At 44.9% G+C, this 21,322-nt stretch overlaps 1 protein-coding gene across 2 annotated transcripts in view; it reads left to right on the forward strand.

The window, feature by feature from the left end:
• BAIAP2L1 (BAR/IMD domain containing adaptor protein 2 like 1) overlaps positions 1 to 21,322 on the forward strand; it is an 87,765-nt gene that overhangs the window by 64,381 nt on the left and 2,062 nt on the right. The window contains exons 8-13 of one of the 2 annotated variants that reach the window (XM_025986257.2): positions 728 to 895; positions 3,491 to 3,638; positions 5,302 to 5,509; positions 6,152 to 6,229; positions 7,774 to 7,954; positions 21,086 to 21,123. In XM_025986257.2, the coding sequence (XP_025842042.1) occupies positions 728 to 895; positions 3,491 to 3,638; positions 5,302 to 5,509; positions 6,152 to 6,229; positions 7,774 to 7,954; positions 21,086 to 21,123 (821 nt within the window). The remainder of the gene's footprint in view (positions 1 to 727; positions 896 to 3,490; positions 3,639 to 5,301; positions 5,510 to 6,151; positions 6,230 to 7,773; positions 7,955 to 21,085; positions 21,124 to 21,322) is intronic. The other variant, XM_025986258.2, reaches the window with a different exon arrangement.

A 21,322-nucleotide genomic window follows, 5' to 3' on the forward strand; every position in this document is an offset into this window, starting at 1 on the left:
TCATAGGTCAAGAGACCTTGAAGCTCTTTCTGTGGTGAAGCCCTGCCATTAATGGGGTACTCACTGTGTCACAAGGCAATCTGGCCTATTTCCAGGGAGCTCTAGTTAATGGTAGACTCTTATGTTTAACCTTGGATCCCAGTTGTGCTTTTTGGCATAAATCAAGTCTACTTCTTTTCTCTCCCGGAAGTCTCTTCACCTCTCTGAAAACTACTTTTGTGCCTTCCCTTTTTTTGGCTACAACATCCCAGTCCTTTCAACGGCTCCTTGGATAAAGCAGGCCCAAGCAATTGGTGTGTCAGTGCTATGGTCCAAGGCCATAGGTGGTTTGGGGTGAGGGGGTCTTGCCCTCTCTTAGGAGTAGGGAGGAAGAATGCACTGACTGACATTTCTGGGGCCATTGGGGAAACAGTGGGGCTTAATAAGATTGCTCAACCCTTCCCTTTCTGTGTTTGAGCTTGTTCTGAATCATTTACATTACTTATATTAGTCTTATACTCTGCATTCACACTGAGGGGGAAGGCAAGCTCCTGTAGAACAGGGGCCTACAACTCTTTCAGCAAATAAAGGTGGAAGCTCATAGATACTTAAGCCCTCACTGAATTTACCACAAAGCTCTCACACTTCTGGTGGTAAGCCAGTAAAACATTATTGTTGATAATTGACGTAATTTTGCTCTTTGAACAGTACACATTTGTGCTTAGTTGTGTTTCTTTTGGATTTATAGTCTGCAGAATTACTCAATTCCAAACTGCCCAGGTGGCAAGAAACCTGCGGTGATGCTACCAAAGTGCCCGAGAAGATCATGAATATGATCGAAGAAATAAAGACCCCAAGCTCTACCCCTGTGTCTGGAACACCCCAGCCTTCACCAATGATTGAGAGAAGCAGCATGGTAGGAATTGGTTCTCTCTCCAAGATTTCAGTTGTGTATTTACTGATAGGACTTGGGCTAAATCTCCAAAAAGGACGAAGGCCTTGGTTGGTGGCAATTACAGGTCCTCCTTTCTTCTAGGGCCTCCTCTTTTCTCACTCTGATGGTCTTACCTTCAGATTTGACATAGTTGTGTGGTGCTCAGCACTGTGTAGTGCTGTGTTCAGTGCTATTATCTTTGTTTTGGGAATGTTATTGTTACTGTTTTTAATTGTAACCATTCCAACTTTGTAAATTTATTCCCAGCAAAAGAAACGTAGGTGGCTTAGAGAACAGTTAGCAAAACTCTGGTGCCATTCATCACAACATAAGGCACTTCAGAAAAAAAATAGCCACCAAAGACTTCAAGGTAATGAAATCAAGCGTTGTAGTTTGCTACTCTTTGAACCTGGGCTCTATTACTTTTGGCAAACGTGGAGATTTGGATCCAGTGGTTAGTTTGGACACATAGGTTCACTCTAACCTCTGAAATGAAAACAAAGATGTTAAAGACCAGTGGACAACCTACAGAATAGATCCATAACTGCATGGGGAATAAAAGAAGGTGCTGTCAATGGGCCAGAAACACTATAGCAGTCTCAAAGAGAAAAAGGCAAGATTGGTATGTGGAGAATCAAGAGAGAAGGAAATCACAGCCCCAAGCACATGAGGGCAAGACTGCAGAAGAGGGCAAAGCAGTGAGCCCAGAGCCAGTAGATGCAAGAGGGGCCGAAAACCTGGCTGTGGTGTTCCTGTGTGTGGTCAGTTGTAGATGATTTGCATCCTCTAAGCTGGTTAGTTTCTTCCCTCTCACACTTGCGGTTAACAGTAGGCTGCAGGGCCTTTTTGTCCACTGGCGGAGACTGTGTTTCCAGAGAAGAGGCAGAGTGTACTTCCCCATCCCTGCTTCACTGCCGGCAGTCTGTGATAACAAGAAAAACAGGCAAAATACAGACTATGATAAACATGTGAAAGAATAGGGAATGCCGTGCGATACGGAAATGGACAGATAACCAGGAATCACTGAACAAGGGAGGAAAACCAGTGTCATGAAAAGACACTGAAAGAAAACAACTGGAATAACCAGTATTGGAGGTAGCAGAGGCAATAGGGCAGAAAAGAAATCTTTAAAAGGAGGGCAGCCCAGGTAGCTCGGGGGATTAGTGCTGCCTTTGGCCCGGATTGTGATCCTGGAAATCTGGGATCGAGTCCCACGTTGGGCTCCCTGCATGGAGCCTGCTTCTCCCTCTGCCTGTGTCTCTGCCTCTCTCTCTCGCTCTGTGTCTTTCATGAATAAATAAATCTTTAAAAAAAAATTCTTTAAAAAGAGATGAAAAGATATTACATCCCCAGGGGAAAATCAGCTAAAGATTTTGGAAATTAAAAATGGATTATTATTCCTAATTAAAATGTCTGGGATTTGCTACAGCATATCCCAGGCACAGGGGAAGATGGGTGCAGCATATATGAAACAATATTGGCCATGAATTCATAATTGATGAAGCTGGGTGTTGGGTACAGGGAGACTTGTTGTGCTGTTCTCTCTCCTTTGTACATGCTTGAAATTTCTCTAAAATAGGTTTTTCAATTTTTCCCTCCCCACAAAAAAAACATAAACAAGAAAACCCCCACACCAATAGACAGGCTCGTTAACAGCATGGAATTGCTTAGAAATTAACCCAAAACACAGAACGAGAAGAGAGGGTATAAACATAATAGATGTCTAATGAGAATTTCACATTCAACTCATCCAAAACCAGGTGACTGATTTTCTCCAAACATGCTTCTCCAGTCTTCCCCATCCAGAAAATAGTTCCATCCTTCCAGTGGCTCCTGCACGAATGTGGACTTGTCCGTCTCCCCCCCCCCCCTTTTCTCCCCTACCCTCTTCCCCTCCCGGACCACAGCCAACCCATTGGCATGCTTGCCTGCTGCTTCCACCTTCAACGCAGATCCAAGTCCAGCCACTTCTCACCCCTCCACACCCCTGACTCTGGCTCCTGCAAAGATTACCAGACTCTGCCTGGTCTTTAATACAGCAGCCACAGTGAGCCTGTACAGATGGGAAAAAACAAAACCTTGACATATTATGATCAAGTTATAGAAGAGGACAAAGAAAATTCTAAAAACTTCCAGAGTGGGGGAAAATAAAATACTTACAAAGAAAAAAGAACTCCACTGTATTAGATTTTTTTGTTAGCAAAAAATATGAGAAATTTAATGGAGGAATGTACTCAAAATTGCTTGGAAAAATTATTTTAAATGTAGACTCCTGTAGCTAAGTAGCACCTAAAAGGGATCCTAAAATCCATAGAGACAGAAAGTAAATTAGTGGTTGCTAGGGGGTGGTGGGAAATGGAGAGTAACTGCCTTCCAAAAAAAAAAAAAAAATGAAGACAGGAATGAAAAAAGAATGTGATATTTTTGAAATAATAATTCAGAATACAGCATTGCCATCCAACCAAAAGAACTTTGGAAAGACAGTGGAATTTAAAGCATGTTAAAACAGCCCTGGCAATCTCTATAGTTCCATTGCTGTGTTACACTAATATTAAACTAATCAGAAATTTTTCACAGGTTGGGAAAGATTATGACACCCTTTCTAAATATTCACCAAAGGTGCCCCCAGCTCCTTCAGCCAGAGCGTATACCAGTCCTTTGATCGATATGTTTAATAACCCAGCAACAGTTGCACAGAATTCGGAAAGGATAAAGAATTCAACAGGTAAGAAATTTATTTTGATCTCTTTTTAAAATACCCTTGCCTGGGTGGCTCCATCATTTGGGCATTCAACTCTTGGTTTCAGGTTATGAGCTTTGGCTTGGGTTATGATCTCAGGGTCATGGGATTGACCCCTGTTATCAGGCTCTGTGCTCAGTGGGGAGTCTGCTTGAGATTCTCTCTCCTTCTGCCCCTATCACTGCTCGTGTTTTCTCTCTCTCTCAAAAAAATCTCTAAAATGAGTGTGATTAAAAAATAAAATACCTTTTTAAAATTTTTTAATAAATATTTTGGATAAATATTACCCTGAAGTAGAGGTAAAGAAACATGTATGGTAGCACACATTTAACATTGCCTTGTTGAAACTTATACTTCAATAAATAAAGGTCTGGGTTTAATATAAAACCATAAGACATTTTGTAAGTGACACATTACTTTGGCAAATTCTAATTGCATATGCTGGTTGATGTTTATATAGAGGAAATGTACTGTTGAAAGATGTTACATTTTAAAATTAGAAATAATTACAAAGAGCCCCACCATGTGCCATATTTGGCAATTATAATAAAATTTCTTTTTCAATAAAACAAACTATAAAAGTTCATATGACAAAATTATGGCTATTGATCTTACCAATAGGCTTAGTGTGAATTACAATCAGTGTTTTTCGTCTCTAACAGAGAACTTCATGCTTTCTGGATGCTGAAGTTTCTTAACTTTGTTGATGCTTTTACAATAAATCAGGACCAGTTACTGTTTACAGAGATCCCAGGCATCTTTGCTTAGGCTCCACTCTGTGTAGACAGAGTCTTTGGGACCCAGAGACCGCCCCCCTCTCTCTGTGGAGTATCTCACAGGCCTCAGCCTCTTGGGTATGAAAGTTGTGGCAATCAAGCCATGTGCTAGAGCGAGCCTACAGACTACAGCATTTGCAGCTGCTGAGTGAGATCCAGAGATAAGAGTTTCAGAATGGCAATTTTGTTTCTTTGGAGTGGTAAATATCAGCCTGTGCTTCAATTGAGACAAATGCACAGCAAGGTACTTCATTTAGTGCGGTAGACTGTGGAGTCAGGCCATCTGTATCCAGGGCTGGCGTGCTAGCTGTGATATCCCAGTGAGTCACTGCTTCTTCGAAGCTGTGAAGCATTGAGAGTGTGGACTGGCATGTAGGGAGGGTTTAGTAAACGTACTGGTCCTCTCCACATCCTTACTACTTCCTAGATGCAATGTTGAGCAGTTGCACAGTGACAACATCTGCATTTCCAGTCTCCACTTATTCTTTGTCATGGGCAGTGGGGTGTGCCCTACACTGCATTTGGGGTCCCTGTTGGGAGAGTAGGGCAAGGAAAGCATCAGACCTTCTGGATGTGTCAGCTTGCCTCTGGTTAAACCAGAGTGCAGTTGAAGCTTAGCACGCACAGTGTCCTGTCTGCCTGGAAAAGAGAATTTAGCCACAAGGGTCCTCCTCAGTGGAAGACCTCAGGCGGGATTCTGCTTCTGCCCCTTGCAGTCCCTGCACATCAGGGCAAAGTCTAAGGTGTGGAAATGAAACGCGTGGGAGTTGCAGTCGGAGTGCTGGTGGGCCACAGTGGGTGGCTTTCTGGAGTTTGTTTGAACTTGTTACCAGTCCTTGAAAAGTTCTCACTGTTGTGTTCATTTTCAACAGATTCTTCAGATGATCCTAGTTTACAGCGATCAGTTTCTGTTGCAACTGGACTCAACATGATGAAGAAGCAGAAAGTAAAAACCATTTTTCCACACACTGCTGGCACGAACCAGACCTTGCTCAGCTTCGCCCAAGGAGACATCCTCACATTGCTCATCTCTGAGGAGAAAGATGGCTGGCTTTATGGAGAGCATGATACCACCAAAGTGTAAGTCTCAGGGCACATGCTGTCCCCACAGCAGTCAAGGCCGCCCAGTACTTCAAAGAGCTACCATATCTCCTTTTAGCCACAAATTGTCTTTGTGGTCATAGTAGCATTTTTACCAAAGGTAAGTTCATAGTTTAATTATGGTTCTAGTTTAGTTAATTGGAGTGACTCTGTCCCAGACTATTTTCTGTATGTCTGTGTGAATATAGATGAATTCAGTATTTAAACAGATCATATGAAGTCACCTCTGAAAGTAGCTTAAATAATTGTGTTCTTTTTTTAATGACTTTGGATTTCTCAAGAATAATCTGCACATCAAATGGATTTTATTAAGATTTAGGTTATAAATAGTTTAAATGCCAGCGTTGTCATTTCAACCAGGAGTATGTGCATAGGCCTTACTGTAAGCTGGTTAAATTGGTTTTCTGTGTAGATTATTCAGCTATTAAATGAATGTGGAAAAAAGCCAAAAAGGGAATCCAAATAAAATGAGAGCTATATATAAAAGACACATTGTGTGATGTGAAAATCGATTGGTCTGCCCCTGAGCCGCCCCCAAGCCATTCTGTAGTGTGCTTACTGTTCACTTGTCTGCTGCTGACCCCACAACCAGGCCTTTTTTTTCTCACTCCTCACCTGTAGGAGGGGCTGGTTCCCAGCATCCTACACAAAGTTGCTAGAAGAAGATGCAAAGGAAGCCATGAGTGTTCCCACACCGAGGTAGGACCTGACTGTGGCTCTCTTTTCCCAGTGACAGAAAACTCACTTTTTTGGGTTTTTGGGTTGTTGTTGTTGTTGTTGTTTTTTAAGATTTTATTTATTTCATGAGAGACACAGGAAGAGAGGCAGAGACACAGGTAGAGGGAGAAGAAGCAGGTTCCATGCAAGGAGCCCGAGGTGAAACTCGATCCCGGGAATCGGGGATTACACCCTGAGCCAAAGGCACTCAGGCATCCTGGAAAACTCACCTTTGACCTCATGTTTTTGGGCATATCAGAATTCTCTTTAGATGTGTAGTTACCCTCCAGGGAAACCTCCAGTCATATAGTTGTATGCTGAAGGGGACTGTTATCCCCTAGTTGTTCCCTTTGTGGTTTCTGCAGTGGAGACACACCCCATACTCTGCCCCTTATCCCCCATCATCCCTCTGGAACCACTCACTCCCCCAACCCCTAACTAGTCACTAAATCCAAGGTGACTATCATCACCATCACCGCTTGGGGAGTGCCAAGTGCCTTACACTAACTAGCTCATGTAATTGTCATAACAACCTATGAGGTAGGTCCTTACTTTAAAATTGAGGACACTGAGGCATGGAAAGTGGAGCCAAGGCTGGAACCTAGGGAGGTCTTTCCAAGACCTAGTTATGAATCTTTATATCAGGCGGTTGTAGTTGGCTACCCCATGGGTCCTCTGAAGTGACACATCCAGGGGTACCTGGGTAGATCAGGGGGTTAAGGATCCGGCTCCATTTTAGCTTAGGTCATGGTCTCAGAGTCATGAGCTTGAGCCCCACATTGGGCTTCAAACAGGGCATGGAGTCTGCTTAGAATTCTTTCTTTCTCCCTCTGCCCCTTTCACCTCTCTGGAAGGAAGGAAGGAGGGAAGGAAGGAGAGAGAAATGATACATCCAAATCGTACTCCTCATCTTTACCGTAAATTGCTTCATCCTTGGTGTTTTCCATTTCAAAGAAACCCTGTAATCCACCCAGCTGTCCCTGCAGACCTTTAAGCACCACGCTTGATGCTCTCCCTCCCCCACCAAGTCCTGTCCTATGTCATCTGTGTGTCCTCAGCCCTGACAGAACAGCTTAACTGCCGCTGGGCTAAGGAGTAAGACTAGATGTTATGTTTATGATGTTAAAATGCTGAGGTGTGTTGTTTTGTTTTATTTTCCCCATATCTGAAGTGCCCAATAGTTTTGCTAAGGCTTGTGCTATAGTCTTCATTTTCTTATAGATCTTCTTAAGTTAACCAAGAGACAGCCCTTAGGTAAGCTAGTTTTTTGTTTTGTTTTGTTTTGTTTTTGGTGAGTGTACATTTATAAACTAGTAAAAACATTACGATGATTTTTACAAGATATATATCTTTTACAAAGATATATATATTGTGTGTGTGCATGCACACATTTTGTAATCTCCCCTCTCACATTCTGTTTGCTTGTTAATCTATTACAGTTCTGGCCCTTACGCTATTTAGGATATTTGGGATTCAGAGGGCAAGATCTTATATGTAACTTGTATTCTCTACCTGTTGATTGTTAGCCCGGCACCCGTGAGAAGCATCAGCACAGTGGACTTAACTGAGAAGAGCAGTGTTGTCATCCCCCCACCGGATTACTTGGAGTGTTTGTCCCTGGGAGCAGCTGCAGATAAGAGAGCAGATGTTTCCAAAAATACATCTACCTTTAAAGCACCGGTGTCCAAACCAGAAGCCTCATCTCCTGTGAGTGGAGCTGCAGCGTAACATGCTATGTTCCCCCACCCTGAACAACAGCCTAGGGGTGTGGGCTTTTGTCCCATAAGGAATGAAGGTGGTGTCCCAGGGCTGGATGGGGCTGGCACTTTTCTGCATTCCCTTCTTGTCATATAACCATGCAGCTTCCTTAATTTCAGTCCTTCTGTTTGTATTTTCTCTGACAGTGTAGTATGTCAGATAGTATCAGGTGTGAATCTCTCCTCACCTTGGTCCTGGCTGCAGTCCATCAGTCACCTCATCACTTTTTCTGCATTTTCTTCAATTTTCATACTGTTTCCTAAAGGAAGGCTTCAGGTTAAAAGTAGTAACTGTATCTTTGTGTCTTCAGAAAGCGTTTAATTTGCACCAGGGGCTGGGTGAACCCTATGTCATGTACATTCTCTGTAATCCTAAATAAGCCTGGAAGAAAGGCCGTAGAGGCCATGGGCTCCCAGAATCCCATCATTCCTGTGGCAACTGTGTCTGCTTAGTGCCAGTCTTTGGTGTGGGTGCTCAAGGTACAGAGATGAACAGGACCAGTTCATGGCTCTCTTGGAACTTATGTTCTAGTGATGGAAGGCACACAATGAGAAATAAACAGTAAACACAGTGATGGAAGCTGTGCAGAGAATTAAAACAAGGTGAGGTGAGAAAGGGATAAGGCGACAGCTAGGATGAATGTCACAGGCTTGCGTGCAGATGCTTATGAAGAAGGCATGCCCTGGGTCCCCACCTGTGAAAGTGAGAGGAGGGGAGCAGCACTGGGCAGGGGGAGGAGCTGGACCTTCAGGGGAACCAGGCCTTGATCACTGACATCCAGGGTGAGAGAGCTTTAGCTAGGGCAGTTTCCTGAAGAGCCTGGACAGCCCAGGGCAGGACTTCTTACAGCCTGTAATCAGTCCCTCAGTCCTGAAGGGGATCTGGGCAGCACATGACCATGTCTGCACCCCCAATGAAGAGACACTGAAGCTGAGACCTGAATGGCAAGGAGCCCATCATGTAGGGGTCAAGGGGCAGAGATTCCCAGATAGAAGGAGCAGAGGAGGGCACGTACTTGGCATGCTTAGAGAATGAGGCTGTGATTCCAGGATGATGGAGAATCGAGAACGGGATGCATGTTCTCCTTTTTTTCTCAGGATAGATTCTACCATAAAGAAGGGGAAGGATGGAGAAGAGGACACGTGGTGTGTGGGCAGGAGCAGGGAAGGTCATGAGCAGGAAACCATGGACATGGGCAGAGGTGCAATAGGACACGCAGATTGGGAAGTTTCTGAATGAGGATGTCTACTCTCGGTGGGGAAGTGAGGGCCTCAGCAGAGGGGCTGGGCAGAGCGAGTAAGTGTAAAGAAAGAGAATCTGTGAAATGGGTGTTCTGAAGAGTGAGAAGGTACATGTGCTACAGAATACAAGGGTCATGCCGATGCCTTATGCCTTATGATTTGGGGTCATGATTTAAAACGAAGCCAAGCAGTATGGTTGTTTCTCCAGCAACATGCGGCTGCTCCTGTGTAGACAAGAAGTAATTAACTAGTTGGGGGTTACCAGGTGATGGTGCAGGAGGAGGAGCAGAGAGTTCTGGTGTTTGTGAGGGTGAAGCTGTGGTGTCCCAGATCCTGGAATTCAACCTAGGCCATGAAAGGATCTGGAGGTGGGGGGCGGTGGGCAGAAAGGAGGTGCAAGGGGTGCCAGAACTTCTGCAAAGCTGTACAGTTGCTAGAGTGCAGTGGAAAAGGAGCCTGGGAGGTGAGGGTCAGAGAGTAGGCTGGACTTCTGGGGGCTATGCTGCTGAGCTTTGTGCCCAGGGCTGCACAATTGGTTAGGTGGCACTAGAGGCTGCCCAGCCCATGCCCTTGCCAGCTTCCTCCAAGAAACACCCCCGGGCACTGTTCGTGGTCCACAGGCAGTTGGAGCAACGATCCCAGGCTACTTTGTTTTTTATTTTCTGGTAATTGGGTGGTCCTTTCCGTAGTGCATGCAGAGGCATCTCCCTGCTTCTCAAGGGATGTGTGGCTCCACAGCTCTACTGGTGGCCTTTGTTCAGCTGTGAATGGTGCATGGGTGCGGTCCCTGGATTAGGTGGAATGGGAACTCTTAAAAATGTGCTCTGTGTTTCAGCGTGAGCCTTCAGGTGTTTTGGAACATGCTTACCTCATCATAAGCTGCAGTGCTGTGTTCTAACCCAGGAAATGCAAAGTTTTGCAATGTCACTCAAAAATATCTTTGGCTTCTCAGATTAACACACTATACAATATATTGTTTGCACCTTTATCACTCCAAATACAGAACTGCAAAAATTATTTTCAAAAGAATGACACACAGCTTTGAAAGTGGAGCTTTTCCATCCTATCATCATGTTAGAGAAATTACTTGGAAGGACAAAGATATCAAATGTTGTTTTATTAAATGCCCTAGTACATTGTAAAGTAATATTCAATTCACACTCTTTGGAAATGATCTTAAGGCATTTCAAAAATCATTAAAATTCCTTTTGCTGGGGATGCAGGGGTACTTAGAACTGCATGTGACAGAACTCAGGATCTGGAAATACAAAGTACACTGTTCATTTTTTTTTTTTCCTGGTTGGCAGCATTGTGGGTTTTTTTAAAATTTTAATTTAAATTCAATTTACCAACATATATATGTTATCACATCACGTGCCCTCCTTAATTCACATCACCCTGTTACCCCATCCCCCACCCACCTCCCCTTCAGCAACCTTTTGTTTCCCAGAGTCAAGAGTTTTTCATGGTTTGTCTTCCTCTCTAATTTTTCCCCACTCAGTTCACCCTCTTCCCTTATGGTCCCTTTCACTATTTCTTTTATTTCAGTCAGCATAATACCCTCCAGTTCCATCCACATCGATGTAAATGGTAGGTATTCATCTTTTCTGATGGCGGAGTAATAATACACACACACACACACACACACACACACACACACCACATCTTCTTTATCCATTCATCTGTCAAAGGACATCTCAGTTCCTTCCACAGTTTGGCTATTTGGATATTGCTGCTGTGAACATTGAGGTGCAGGTATCCCGTAGTTTCACTACATCTGTATCTTTGGGGCAAGGTACAGTGTTCTGGTGTGATTTGTTTGTAGGACCTTCTCCTGTTTTTGTTTGATTTCCAACTTTTTCTTAGGGAAAAAATCAAACATATATAGAATTGGAAATAATGACCTGGGGATGCCTAGATGGCTCAACAGTTCAGCATCTGCCTTTGGCTCAGGGAGTGATCCCTGGGGTCCAGGGATGAGTCCCACATCAGGCTCCCCACAGGGAGCCTGCTTCTCCATCTGCCTATATCTCTGCCTTTCTCTGTGTGTCTCTCGTGAATAAATAAATAAAAATCTTTAAAAAGAATTTAATAATGACCTGGTCTCTTCATCCCCAGCTTTGACAATTGTCAATACATTTACCAATTTTTTTCTTTTTTTAAAGATTTATTTATTTATTTGAGAGAAAGCACAACTGTGTGAGTGGGGGAGAGGCAGAGGCAGAGAGAGAACCCCAAGCCGACTCCACAATGAGCACAGAGCCCGATGTGGGGCTTTTGATTTTACAACCTATGAGATCATGACCTGAACCAAAACCAAGAGTCGAACGTTTAACTAACTGACTCTGCCAGCCAGGTGCCCCCCAATCTTTTTTCATCTTGCCCCTGGCCACTGCCACATCAACTTGATGCTAATTCCAGACTTCATGTCATTTCATGTATAAATACCTTAAATATATTAACACCTTTTATTTTTATATGACCATAATACCAATCATCATATCTTTAAAAATTGACAGTAATTCCTTAATATCATCAACCAGTCACTTCAAATTTTTGATCGTCTTACTAAAAATTGAACAGTATAGTTTGAATCCGGATCCAGGCCAGCTCCATACTTTGTAAATGGTCACTGAGTCTCACGACAAGTGTTTTAGTATCTAAGGTCTACCCATCTCTTTTTCTTTGTAACTTATCTGGAAGAACTAGGTTATTGGCCCTGGAGGGTGGCCCCAGGCTGGATTTTGCTGCATCCATATAGCGTCCTTCACCACATTCCCCTTTCTCCTATATACTCAGCCTGGATCAAAGTCAGTATTATTTTGTTTCTTTGCCTGTTTTGTTAGAGCATTTCCTCTGTGGTGATGGCTAGTCCATCCAGAGAGAAACCTGTCTGGCTATCTCTCCTTTTGTGATATTAGCAGTTTTGATAAGGACCACCTTATACCATTACTTTAAGACTGTGTAATATCTTTTTTTTTTTTTTTTAAAGATTTTATCTATTCATGAGAGACACACAAAGAGTCAGAGACCTAGGCAGAGGGAGAAGCAGGCTCCCGGCGGGGAGCCCAATTCAGGACTTGATCCCAGGATCACAGCCTGAGCTAAAGGCAAAGGCTCAACCACTAAGCCACCCAGGTGCACCTTGTGTAATATCTTTAAAGATAAAAGAATCTTGCCTCAAAATCAGAGTTAACACAGAAATTATAAGTGAAAAAAAAAAAAAAAGAAATTATAAGTGAAAACGCTGACATTTTAGCCAACAGTCTTATTTTAAAAAACATTTTAATTTTCAGTGTTTTTCCCATGTCAGTAAAGCTTTATTATGAAAGCATTGATGCAGTTCTTACTATACTGAATAGGATACATTGAAAAATCCTGTTTTTAAATATCAAGATAGTTAAAAAATGATATTGCTTAGCATTTTGCAATTTAAATGAGATCTAATTTTTTAAAAGATTTTATTTATTTATTTGAGACAGCATGCGAGTGAGAGGGAGAGAGAATCTGAAGCAGACTCCTGAGCATAGAGCCCAACGTGGGGCTTGATCATATACAACTGTGAGATCAGAGATCTAACTTTATTTTTAAACCATTTGGCTGGATCATAATAGACTGGCAGTATAAGGAGCCTACCCTGAAAAGTGCTGAGACCATCTAGTAAACTGAGGGGTTTGACAATACCCTAACATCTTACTTATCCACACATAGTTAAGCAGCAGCTTTAGGCATACAACTGTCTCCTGAGGGCCAGGATGGGGCTGCTCACATCACATGTGCACCCGGTCCATCCTGTCCTGGGGCTGCCTCCAGGCAGAGCTCCACACCCCCAGTCCTCTCTCCCTACCATGGGCCATATCCACTGATCAGTAACCTAAAGCCTCCCAACAAAGCCCCAGACCTGATGGCTTCACCGATGATTTCTGCCATACAAAGAAGGGCTAATACCATCCTTCTCAAACTTTTTCCCAAAAATCAAAGAGGAGGGAACACTTCCTAACTCATTCTGAGGCCAGCATCATCCTGATAACTCTGGTCAGTCCCCCTGTTTCTGTTTTGCAGGCCAGAAAGCTTTTTTTAGCCTTTCAGTTTAGCAGCCTTTCATGTTTGGTTTCATGTAACATTTAAAAGCCCCAGATACCTAATGAAAATGCCTCCCTTGTGGGTTCCAGTGGTGATTTTAGTTGTCATTGATATAATATCAAATGAGTGTCAGAATAATAAATGATGTTGAAATTTTTTTTTAATAATTGAGATCTTCCATAAAAAGGAATGTTTAGCACTTCAAACAGGAATAGAGTGTGTACCTGCAGTGAGGTCACATAACTTGGGAACTAGTGTTCCTGTGGCAGCAGACGCTGGGACCAACCATACTTTTTTAAACACAACATGTGGCATGTGAAGGTGTGCTGCATAGAAGGGATCTTTGGATCACAAACCTTCACACCGGAATCCATCCATTGAGCATTGACTGACAAGCTACCATGGTCCAGGGAAACAAAGAGGAATAAGACCAGCCTAGGAGTTGAGTCCAATGAACAGTATGTTTTATGTTTTACACATAAAAGATGCATGGGGCAAAGAGGCAACAGAGAGGGGAGGGAAGCCTTGGGCTCCAGCGAGCACCAGAGGAGGCTTCTTGGAGGCAAGCATTTGAGCCAAGTTCTGAAGGAAGAGCTCTGATAGATGTGTGTTTTGGGAACCCTGCTGGCTGGGTTTGGTCCAGCCAGATAAGTGGTGGGATGGATAGGTCCAAGAGAAACACACCCAGCCAGGATGTCTGGGGTGGATGTCATCCTTCCTCCTGGGAGGTATCTGCAGGCAGCCTTGAAGGTGTGCACTGGAGCCTCATGACAGGGCAGGAGACTGTGGGTCATCCAGGGGGAGAGAGGGTGGTGGGAATTGTGATTAGTGAAGACAGGAATGTGGTGACAAGAGTTATTCAAGAGGTAAGAACTGATGGAGCTTGTGACCAACTGGTGTAGCCTAGCTGGGAGAAACCATTGTTGTATCTTAACTCTGGAAGCAGTTCTGGTTTGCTTGTATAAATTTGGAGCGCTCTCTCTTTTTGGGGGGGGGGGGAGGGGGGTAATTTATGTAATCTTGAGGTCCAGATTTTTGACTTGTGAGCATTTTTCAAAAAGAAAAACATGCTTATCTCCACTTAAGTTACAACCAATAGAAAAAAAAAATTGGGAGATTCCAAATAAGGTAAAATAATCAGGGTCCTATAAATATGATTGTATTCATTAAAGACCAGGTTACTTTATGGTTTTTTATTTTTTTTTTTAATTTTTTATTTATTTATGATAGTCACAGAGAGAGAGAGAGGCAGAGACACAGGCGGAGGGAGAAGCAGGCTCCATGCACCGGGAGCCTGATGTGGGATTCGATCCCGGGTCTCCAGGATCGCGCCCTGGGCCAAAGGCAGGCGCCAAACCGCTGCGCCACCCAGGGATCCCACTTTATGGTTTTTTTAAAGTACCTAAAACTTGAGAGACCTTTCTTCTCACTTTAGATTTAAAAAAAAAAAAGATAAAAGTTTTCTTCCATGGGTGTTTTGATGTCTTTCATGATTTGTTTACTATATTAAACTTAGAAGGAAGTAGCTTTATGGTAAAAATTTGTCTAAAATTCAATACAAATAATCAAATTGATAAATTATCTCATTCTTGAGACAGAAGTAATGATGCTCTTGAATTAACATTTATCTGATGCAACTTAAGTAAACAGATGAAATTTTTTTTTTTTTTTACTGCAAATGGTAACATTTGCTCAACAGATGCTGAAATGAGGTTTCCTTTATATCCACCTGGCCATCATAGCTGTAGGTTTAAGTTAAAGAGAAAGTCCAAGTTTATAAAAATTAAAATAGCCATCACATGTTATTTAAAACAGCTCTTATTATTTTTTTGTAAAGATTTTATTTATTTATTCATGAGAGACAGAGAAAGAGAGGCAGAGACACAGGCAGAGGGAGAAGCAGGTTCCATGCAGGGAGCCTGATGTGGGACTCGATCCCGGGTCTCCAGGATCATGCGCTGGGCCAAAGGCAGGCACCAAACCACTGAGCCACCCAGGGATCCCCAAAACAGCTCTTATTAAAGTAATACTTTTTCTGCTCATGAAAATAACCCAGGGAATTTTTGTTTTGCTTGAAAATATTTCTAATTTCACTTCCAGGATAACCACTGTTAGCACTTCATTGTATCTCCTTTGGGAAAACTATAGGTAAATTTATTTTTTAAGAAAAGATTTTATTCATATACTTGAGAGAGAGAGAGAGCGCACAAGCAGGGAGGAGAGGGAGAAGCAGACTCCCCAAGAGCAGGCAGAAACAGACATGGTGCTTGATCCCAGGACACCAGGATCATGGACCTGAGCCAAAGGCAGACGCTCAACCAACTGAGCCACCCAGGCGCCCTGGTAAATTTATTTAAATACATATTTTACCCTCCATGCCCAGCACCCACACACAGGAGGATCAGAGCATTTGCTCATATCAAGTTAAAAGCATTTATGAGTGCCAGATGAGCCCCAGCACTGCTGCCCAGGCTGGCATGCAAATGGGAACAGTGCCGATCCAGCCTTCTAACCTCCTGGACTGTGAGGCCTTGGGAGGAGGAAGAGAGGGGGAAGCACAGAAAGCAGCAGGACCTGGAGTTTCTTCAGATTGACAAACAGTTGGAAAGCCTCAACTCTCCTCTTATCAGTGCTCCACCCATCTTAACTCTTGATAAGACAAATACCACTGTCCTCTGTGTGCTATTCACAAGGTTCTGATAGGTTGCTTTTCTGTCTTTGTGACCTGGAGAATAATGGAAAATAGTTGTTAAAGGTCACAAGAAAATATTAATTGGCTTTTAAAAATCAGCAAAGGCCACAAGGTTTGAAGGCCTCCCTGAAAAGGCACTGCCAGCCATGACTTCAAGGACTCCTTCCCCTGTCACCCTCTTCAGGACATTCCTTAACATTAAGACCATAAAGAACATCTACTTTTGGAATGAAGAGGGTAATAACCCAAAAATAAGTACACGGTGCTTCACAGATGCATGGTGAAATTAAATGACTGATTTATCTTCCATTTCTGTCACTAACATGTTTTGAAGTTATATTTCAAGATCCTATGCAAACTGCAGAAGAAACCCCACAAGTCCCAATGGACACCCTTGTGTGCTGCTGACACCATTCTGTCAGAGGAGCTACTACATTTCATCACTATCAAGTCAGGTCAGGAGCTCCAAGAACATAACTGAAACAAGGAGGCCCGCTGCAGGGAAGGACAGAAGAACTGGTTCTGCTCCAAAGAAATTACCTCAGGAGCAGTGGAAGCTCCTATCATTATAACAAGCCACATAGTAGCCTCTTGGGCACAAGGGCACTTGAGTGCTGGAAAAAGTGGATATGCAACTAAAGGAATTGAATTTGTATTTTAATGCAAATAGCATATAGGTAGTGGCTACCATATTGGACAGGTATAGAGCATGCAAAATAGAACAACATTCCATTTAAAAACTGGATCTAGGGCAGCCTGGGTAGCTCAGCGGTTTAGCTTTTAACCTTTTAGCGCTGCCTTTTTTTTTTTTCTTTTTTTCATGTTCTATAGTTTCTGTAATTTTTTTTAAAAAGAATCCAATTTTTTTAAAGAATTTTTATGTAATCAGCTACAACTTAAGACATTCAAGCACTTGAATGCAAAATAGAAGCTTAGAAGTCAGACACCTGTGGCTCCTTGAAGCCTCTCTATGGCCAGGACCCACCAGGAGCCAGTCTCCATCTTTCTAGGTCTAGTCACTAGCTTCAAATACAGAAGTTTCAGGAGACCTGAGAGCCTGATGTTCCCCTAGCATTACAGCAGCAATCACAATAGCTAACACAGCGCTAACAGCCCTGGAGACCCGGGATCAAGTCCCACATCAGGCTCCCTGCATGGGGCCTGCTTCTCCCTCTGCCTGTGTCTCTGCCTCTCTGTCTCTCTCTGTGTCTCTCATGAATAAATAAATAAAATCTTAAAAACTGGATCTAGGGTGGCTCAAGTCCAAAAGTCATGCTCCCTGCTCAGTGGGGAGTCTTGCTTTCCCCTCTCCCTCTGCCCCTCCCCCTGCTTGTTCTCTCTCTCTCTCTTTGTCTCATCTTTAAAAAAAAATATATATATATAGATCTAGAAATGTAAGTTGAGAAGCATGGAGCATGATACCAGACCTGCCTGGTAGCCCCTGAGGGCTGAGGACATGGTCCTGGAATTTCGCATCTTAAAAGTTCTTATGCCCAAGGCTGATAAACTTATCTTTCCTGAACTAAAATGTTTAAACTAGCTGATGATGGTGGGGAAAGGTATGTTCTATCTCAGCCAAATGCTGGGATCCATGGCAGCTGGCAAGGCATCTTAATACTTTTATACATACTTTTTATGTACAACCATTCATTAATGCCAGTTACACGTAGTTTTGTTTAAACACCAGGATTCTTAGGCTTAAGTACACTGAACATCCAGACCTGGGAGCTGCCTACTATGGAGTAGAATGTTCCACCTCCCTACAGTTCTGTGGCTGCCCTTTGATGTTCTTAGATACTGACTTCTCCCTGCGGGCGGGGGGGGGGGGGGGGTGGTTTACTTAGGCCTTTAGATTTTCTGGAGGAAAGAATTACAAGATGTGCCCCTACTCTGCCTTCTCTTACTCAGCCATGATCTGCTGGCTGTGGGCTGTGTTGCTGACCAAGCCCAAGCCCTTTATTGCCTTCCTGTCTCGTGGGTGACCTGTTCCACGCCCCTAATGACATGCCTAGGCCCTGGTGGTGCCTGCTTTCATCACTTGATAACCTCCTGTCCTGCTGAGTGCACTCCAGACCAGCACCATGCTGGCTGCCAGGAGGGGACACAGAACATGCACCTGGCTATGCCTATGAGCCATAAGTGCTGGCCTTTGGGAAGTCTGAGGGAAAGTATAAGATATATAGTGACTCAGAGCAAGGTCCACCATGCGTCACAGTCCACTAAAAGTAAAGTGGCATGAAGTGACAACTCCTGCTGTGAGGGAAGACAGCCTGAAGCCATTCGGTGCCAGGGCAAACTTGGGTCCCGCCAGTTGCCTATGGGGACCTCGGGGAGAGCCCAGCTCTGCAGACACGCTCTAGCACAAGCTGTGTCCCCTTCTGAGCCCCATCAGCCTGTGCAGAGGCCATGGGCCAGCAGGAGCCCTAGCAAGTCAGGTCTGGTGCTGGGACACAGGACCAAGAAAGGTCTCCAGGGATTTGGCTGTTCCTACAGGACAAAGGAAGAGGGAAAGATGGGATTGGGGAGTGCAGAGACAAGGGACCCCAAACCTCACCACACAGCCCAAGAGAGGCAGGGGAAGGACAGGCTTAAGTGGAGCTTTTGGAGGCAGCAGGCAGGACAGGAAAGCCTGTGGCATCGACCAGCATGAGAAATGGGGCTCTGCAGTCAGGTTTGAGGTGGGAAGATTCTGAAAACGCTTCTGAGCAGAATGTGCACATCCCTCATGATGGGACCCAGGGCGGTGCCCCGTGTGGCCTAGACACGCACTCTCCTGACAGGGAGCAGGGGCAGGTCTGGGGAGGTGGTCAATTGTGGCCACAGCAGTGGGCTCCATGGAGGTCTGTTAAAGGAGAAGCCTTTCTGAAAACATCCTTTTTTAAAGTAAACATTGAAAAAAAAAAAAAAAACATTGAAGAATACCATGTGCGGGAAAAATGCATGACTTTTTACAAAGCAACTGCATATAACTAGCACCAGATCAAGAACTAGAACGTTACCCACTACCCACCCCCTCACTGTCCCTGCTCACAGTCCAGACTGGCCCGATTTTGGAAACCAAGATGGCCCATTCGGTATGACCTTGTGCAGCATGCCCTCCTGTGACACACTGTTGCTGTGTGGCATTCACTGGATGGAAGGCTGTCGTCCCTTCTCCTGGTGACAGATGTTTAGGCTGTTCTGACGGGACTCTGAGTGACCTGGTAGGGGTTTCAGTGCCCATGGGCGCTGCTGGGACCCATGGTGTAGGGTTCATGGCAGGACCAAGGTTTGCCCTGGCACTGAATGGCTTCAGGCTGTCCTCCCTCACAGCAGGAGTTGTTACTTCATGCCACTTTACTTTTAGTGGACTGTGACGCATCTCTGCCACCATGTTTGTTTCTCTCAAATGTCTGGGCCAAGTACTTGGATGGCATGAAAATGTGCCCAAACTCTGTTTTAAAGTCAAATTGTGGCAGTCAGGGCCCAGGAGGGTCTGAGTGACCTGGTAGGGGTTTCAGTGGGTCTCCTGGGAACAAGGCCCTCCCCTCAAGGACAGCCTACAGGTACCCCAGGAGGGTGGTGTGTCTGGTTTCCAGTTCAGGGTGCACAGAGCTCTCCTCAAACTTGAGGATGCTCCTGGCAGGGATACAGTGTTCCACCCCCGAGGACAGGCAGCAAGAAGGTGGTTTCCAGTGAGAAGATCAAGGAGCAGGAGGGCTGTGTGCCTCTGGGGCCAAGCATGGGCCCTATGTGGGGAGTCTGGCTTGGCAGGAAGTGTGCTCTCCAGGCCGGGAGGATGCCAGAAGCCTCTTCCCAGTGTAATGTGATGTGCCTCCCCGGCACAGGGCTTTCTGCTCTAGGCCGGGCACCACTGCCAGTGGTCTGAGCACGTGAGGCATTGCAGGGCAGGTCTCCTGGAGCCTTTTAAATAAATCATAAACTAGCCTGTAACTATCATAGAATATGAGCACTACCCTCAGAAATTACTTAGAGGCCTGCTGGGGAAGCTCAGCCTGCCTGGTAGGAAGAAACCACTTGCAGCCATTTCAAGCCCAATTAGGATGTGCTGAGCAGGGCAGCTGCTTTGTGCATCAGTGAAGAAAAGTAGACATGCTGAATTGAGGCACAGGACTAACTGGAGTTGTCTCCTGGTGCTGGGGTTCCCCATCGGGATGACCCTGCTGGCCCCAGTCATAGTCCCCCTTTGAGGTCCTAAGAGACAGCAGGCATAGTTCTGAAGTAGCCCAGGGGCCTGCGACCCTTTTTGAGAGTCTGTGTGTCTAACACCCAGGAGTCCTGCAGAAAGAGCCCTGACCGGGCTTCTGCCCCAAGTATGGCCTTCAACCCCCAGGCTGGCAACAGGAAGTGAGAGTGGGAATCCTGGGAGTTTGAGGACCGCCTGCTCTGGTGGCCTGTTGCTTAGACGGCGTTACACTGCCCTCTCCTGGGCGACCGTCTGGAGAACTAGCCTCACAAACTTGGGCTTCGTGATTTCTTGGAACAACCAGAACAGATTTAAAGCAAATTTTTAAAGCCTGCAGGCTTCTAGAATGAAGGACAGGACACACCCCCGTGGTCCGTGGCCACAGGGGGAGACCCCCAAGTCCCCAGGCTCTGGTGGTTGTGAAGGCAAAGACCGCTGGCATTGTTCCATCCCCTCCTCACCTTCTGAAGTGTCCTGCCGGATCTCCAGCTAGCTGTGGGCACCAAAATCCAGCAAGGTTTTACTTACTGGTTTTTCACGGCATCATTCAGGATTGGGCTCCCAAAAAACCACCTGCAGGCACTGTAGCTCCACAGCTGAAGGGCCACAGGTGCACACATCCTGGCCTCTCAAGTCCGAGGCATTCGGGTGCTCGTGGGGTCCCTCCCTGTCTATGGTTTTCTGTTCTCACCCTAATTTTTTAAGTGACTTTAGGCAGACATTGAAACGGTCTCAAATGGCTAGAGACTGCAGGGCACTTTTAAACACGCATTAGCCACAAATAGTCCCTTCTGCCTTAGATGGCTTTACCTTCCGCTCTTATTAAGTGTCCCAATTTCATGAGCCGTCCATAAACTTCCTCTTTATCTTCTTCACAGAACGACACAAATGGGACAGCAAAGCCTCCTTTCCTCAGGTACGTTGAATTTTGGGGGTTCCTTCACTGGTGCACAGCCCATGAGGTCCGAGGCCTCAGGCCTCGGGGGGTGTGAGGAGGATGCGGCCCCTGTGTTCTCGTCGCGGTGGGGAGGGGGGGGTGCTGGAGGCTCTGCCCACCTCTGCCCAGGTCCTGAAGGGAAGCCGCCTGGTTACTGTTGTGTCAGGCAACTTAATCC

This window comes from Vulpes vulpes, chromosome 3 (assembly GCF_048418805.1).
Source record: "Vulpes vulpes isolate BD-2025 chromosome 3, VulVul3, whole genome shotgun sequence".
Classification (NCBI taxonomy): domain Eukaryota; kingdom Metazoa; phylum Chordata; class Mammalia; order Carnivora; family Canidae; genus Vulpes; species Vulpes vulpes.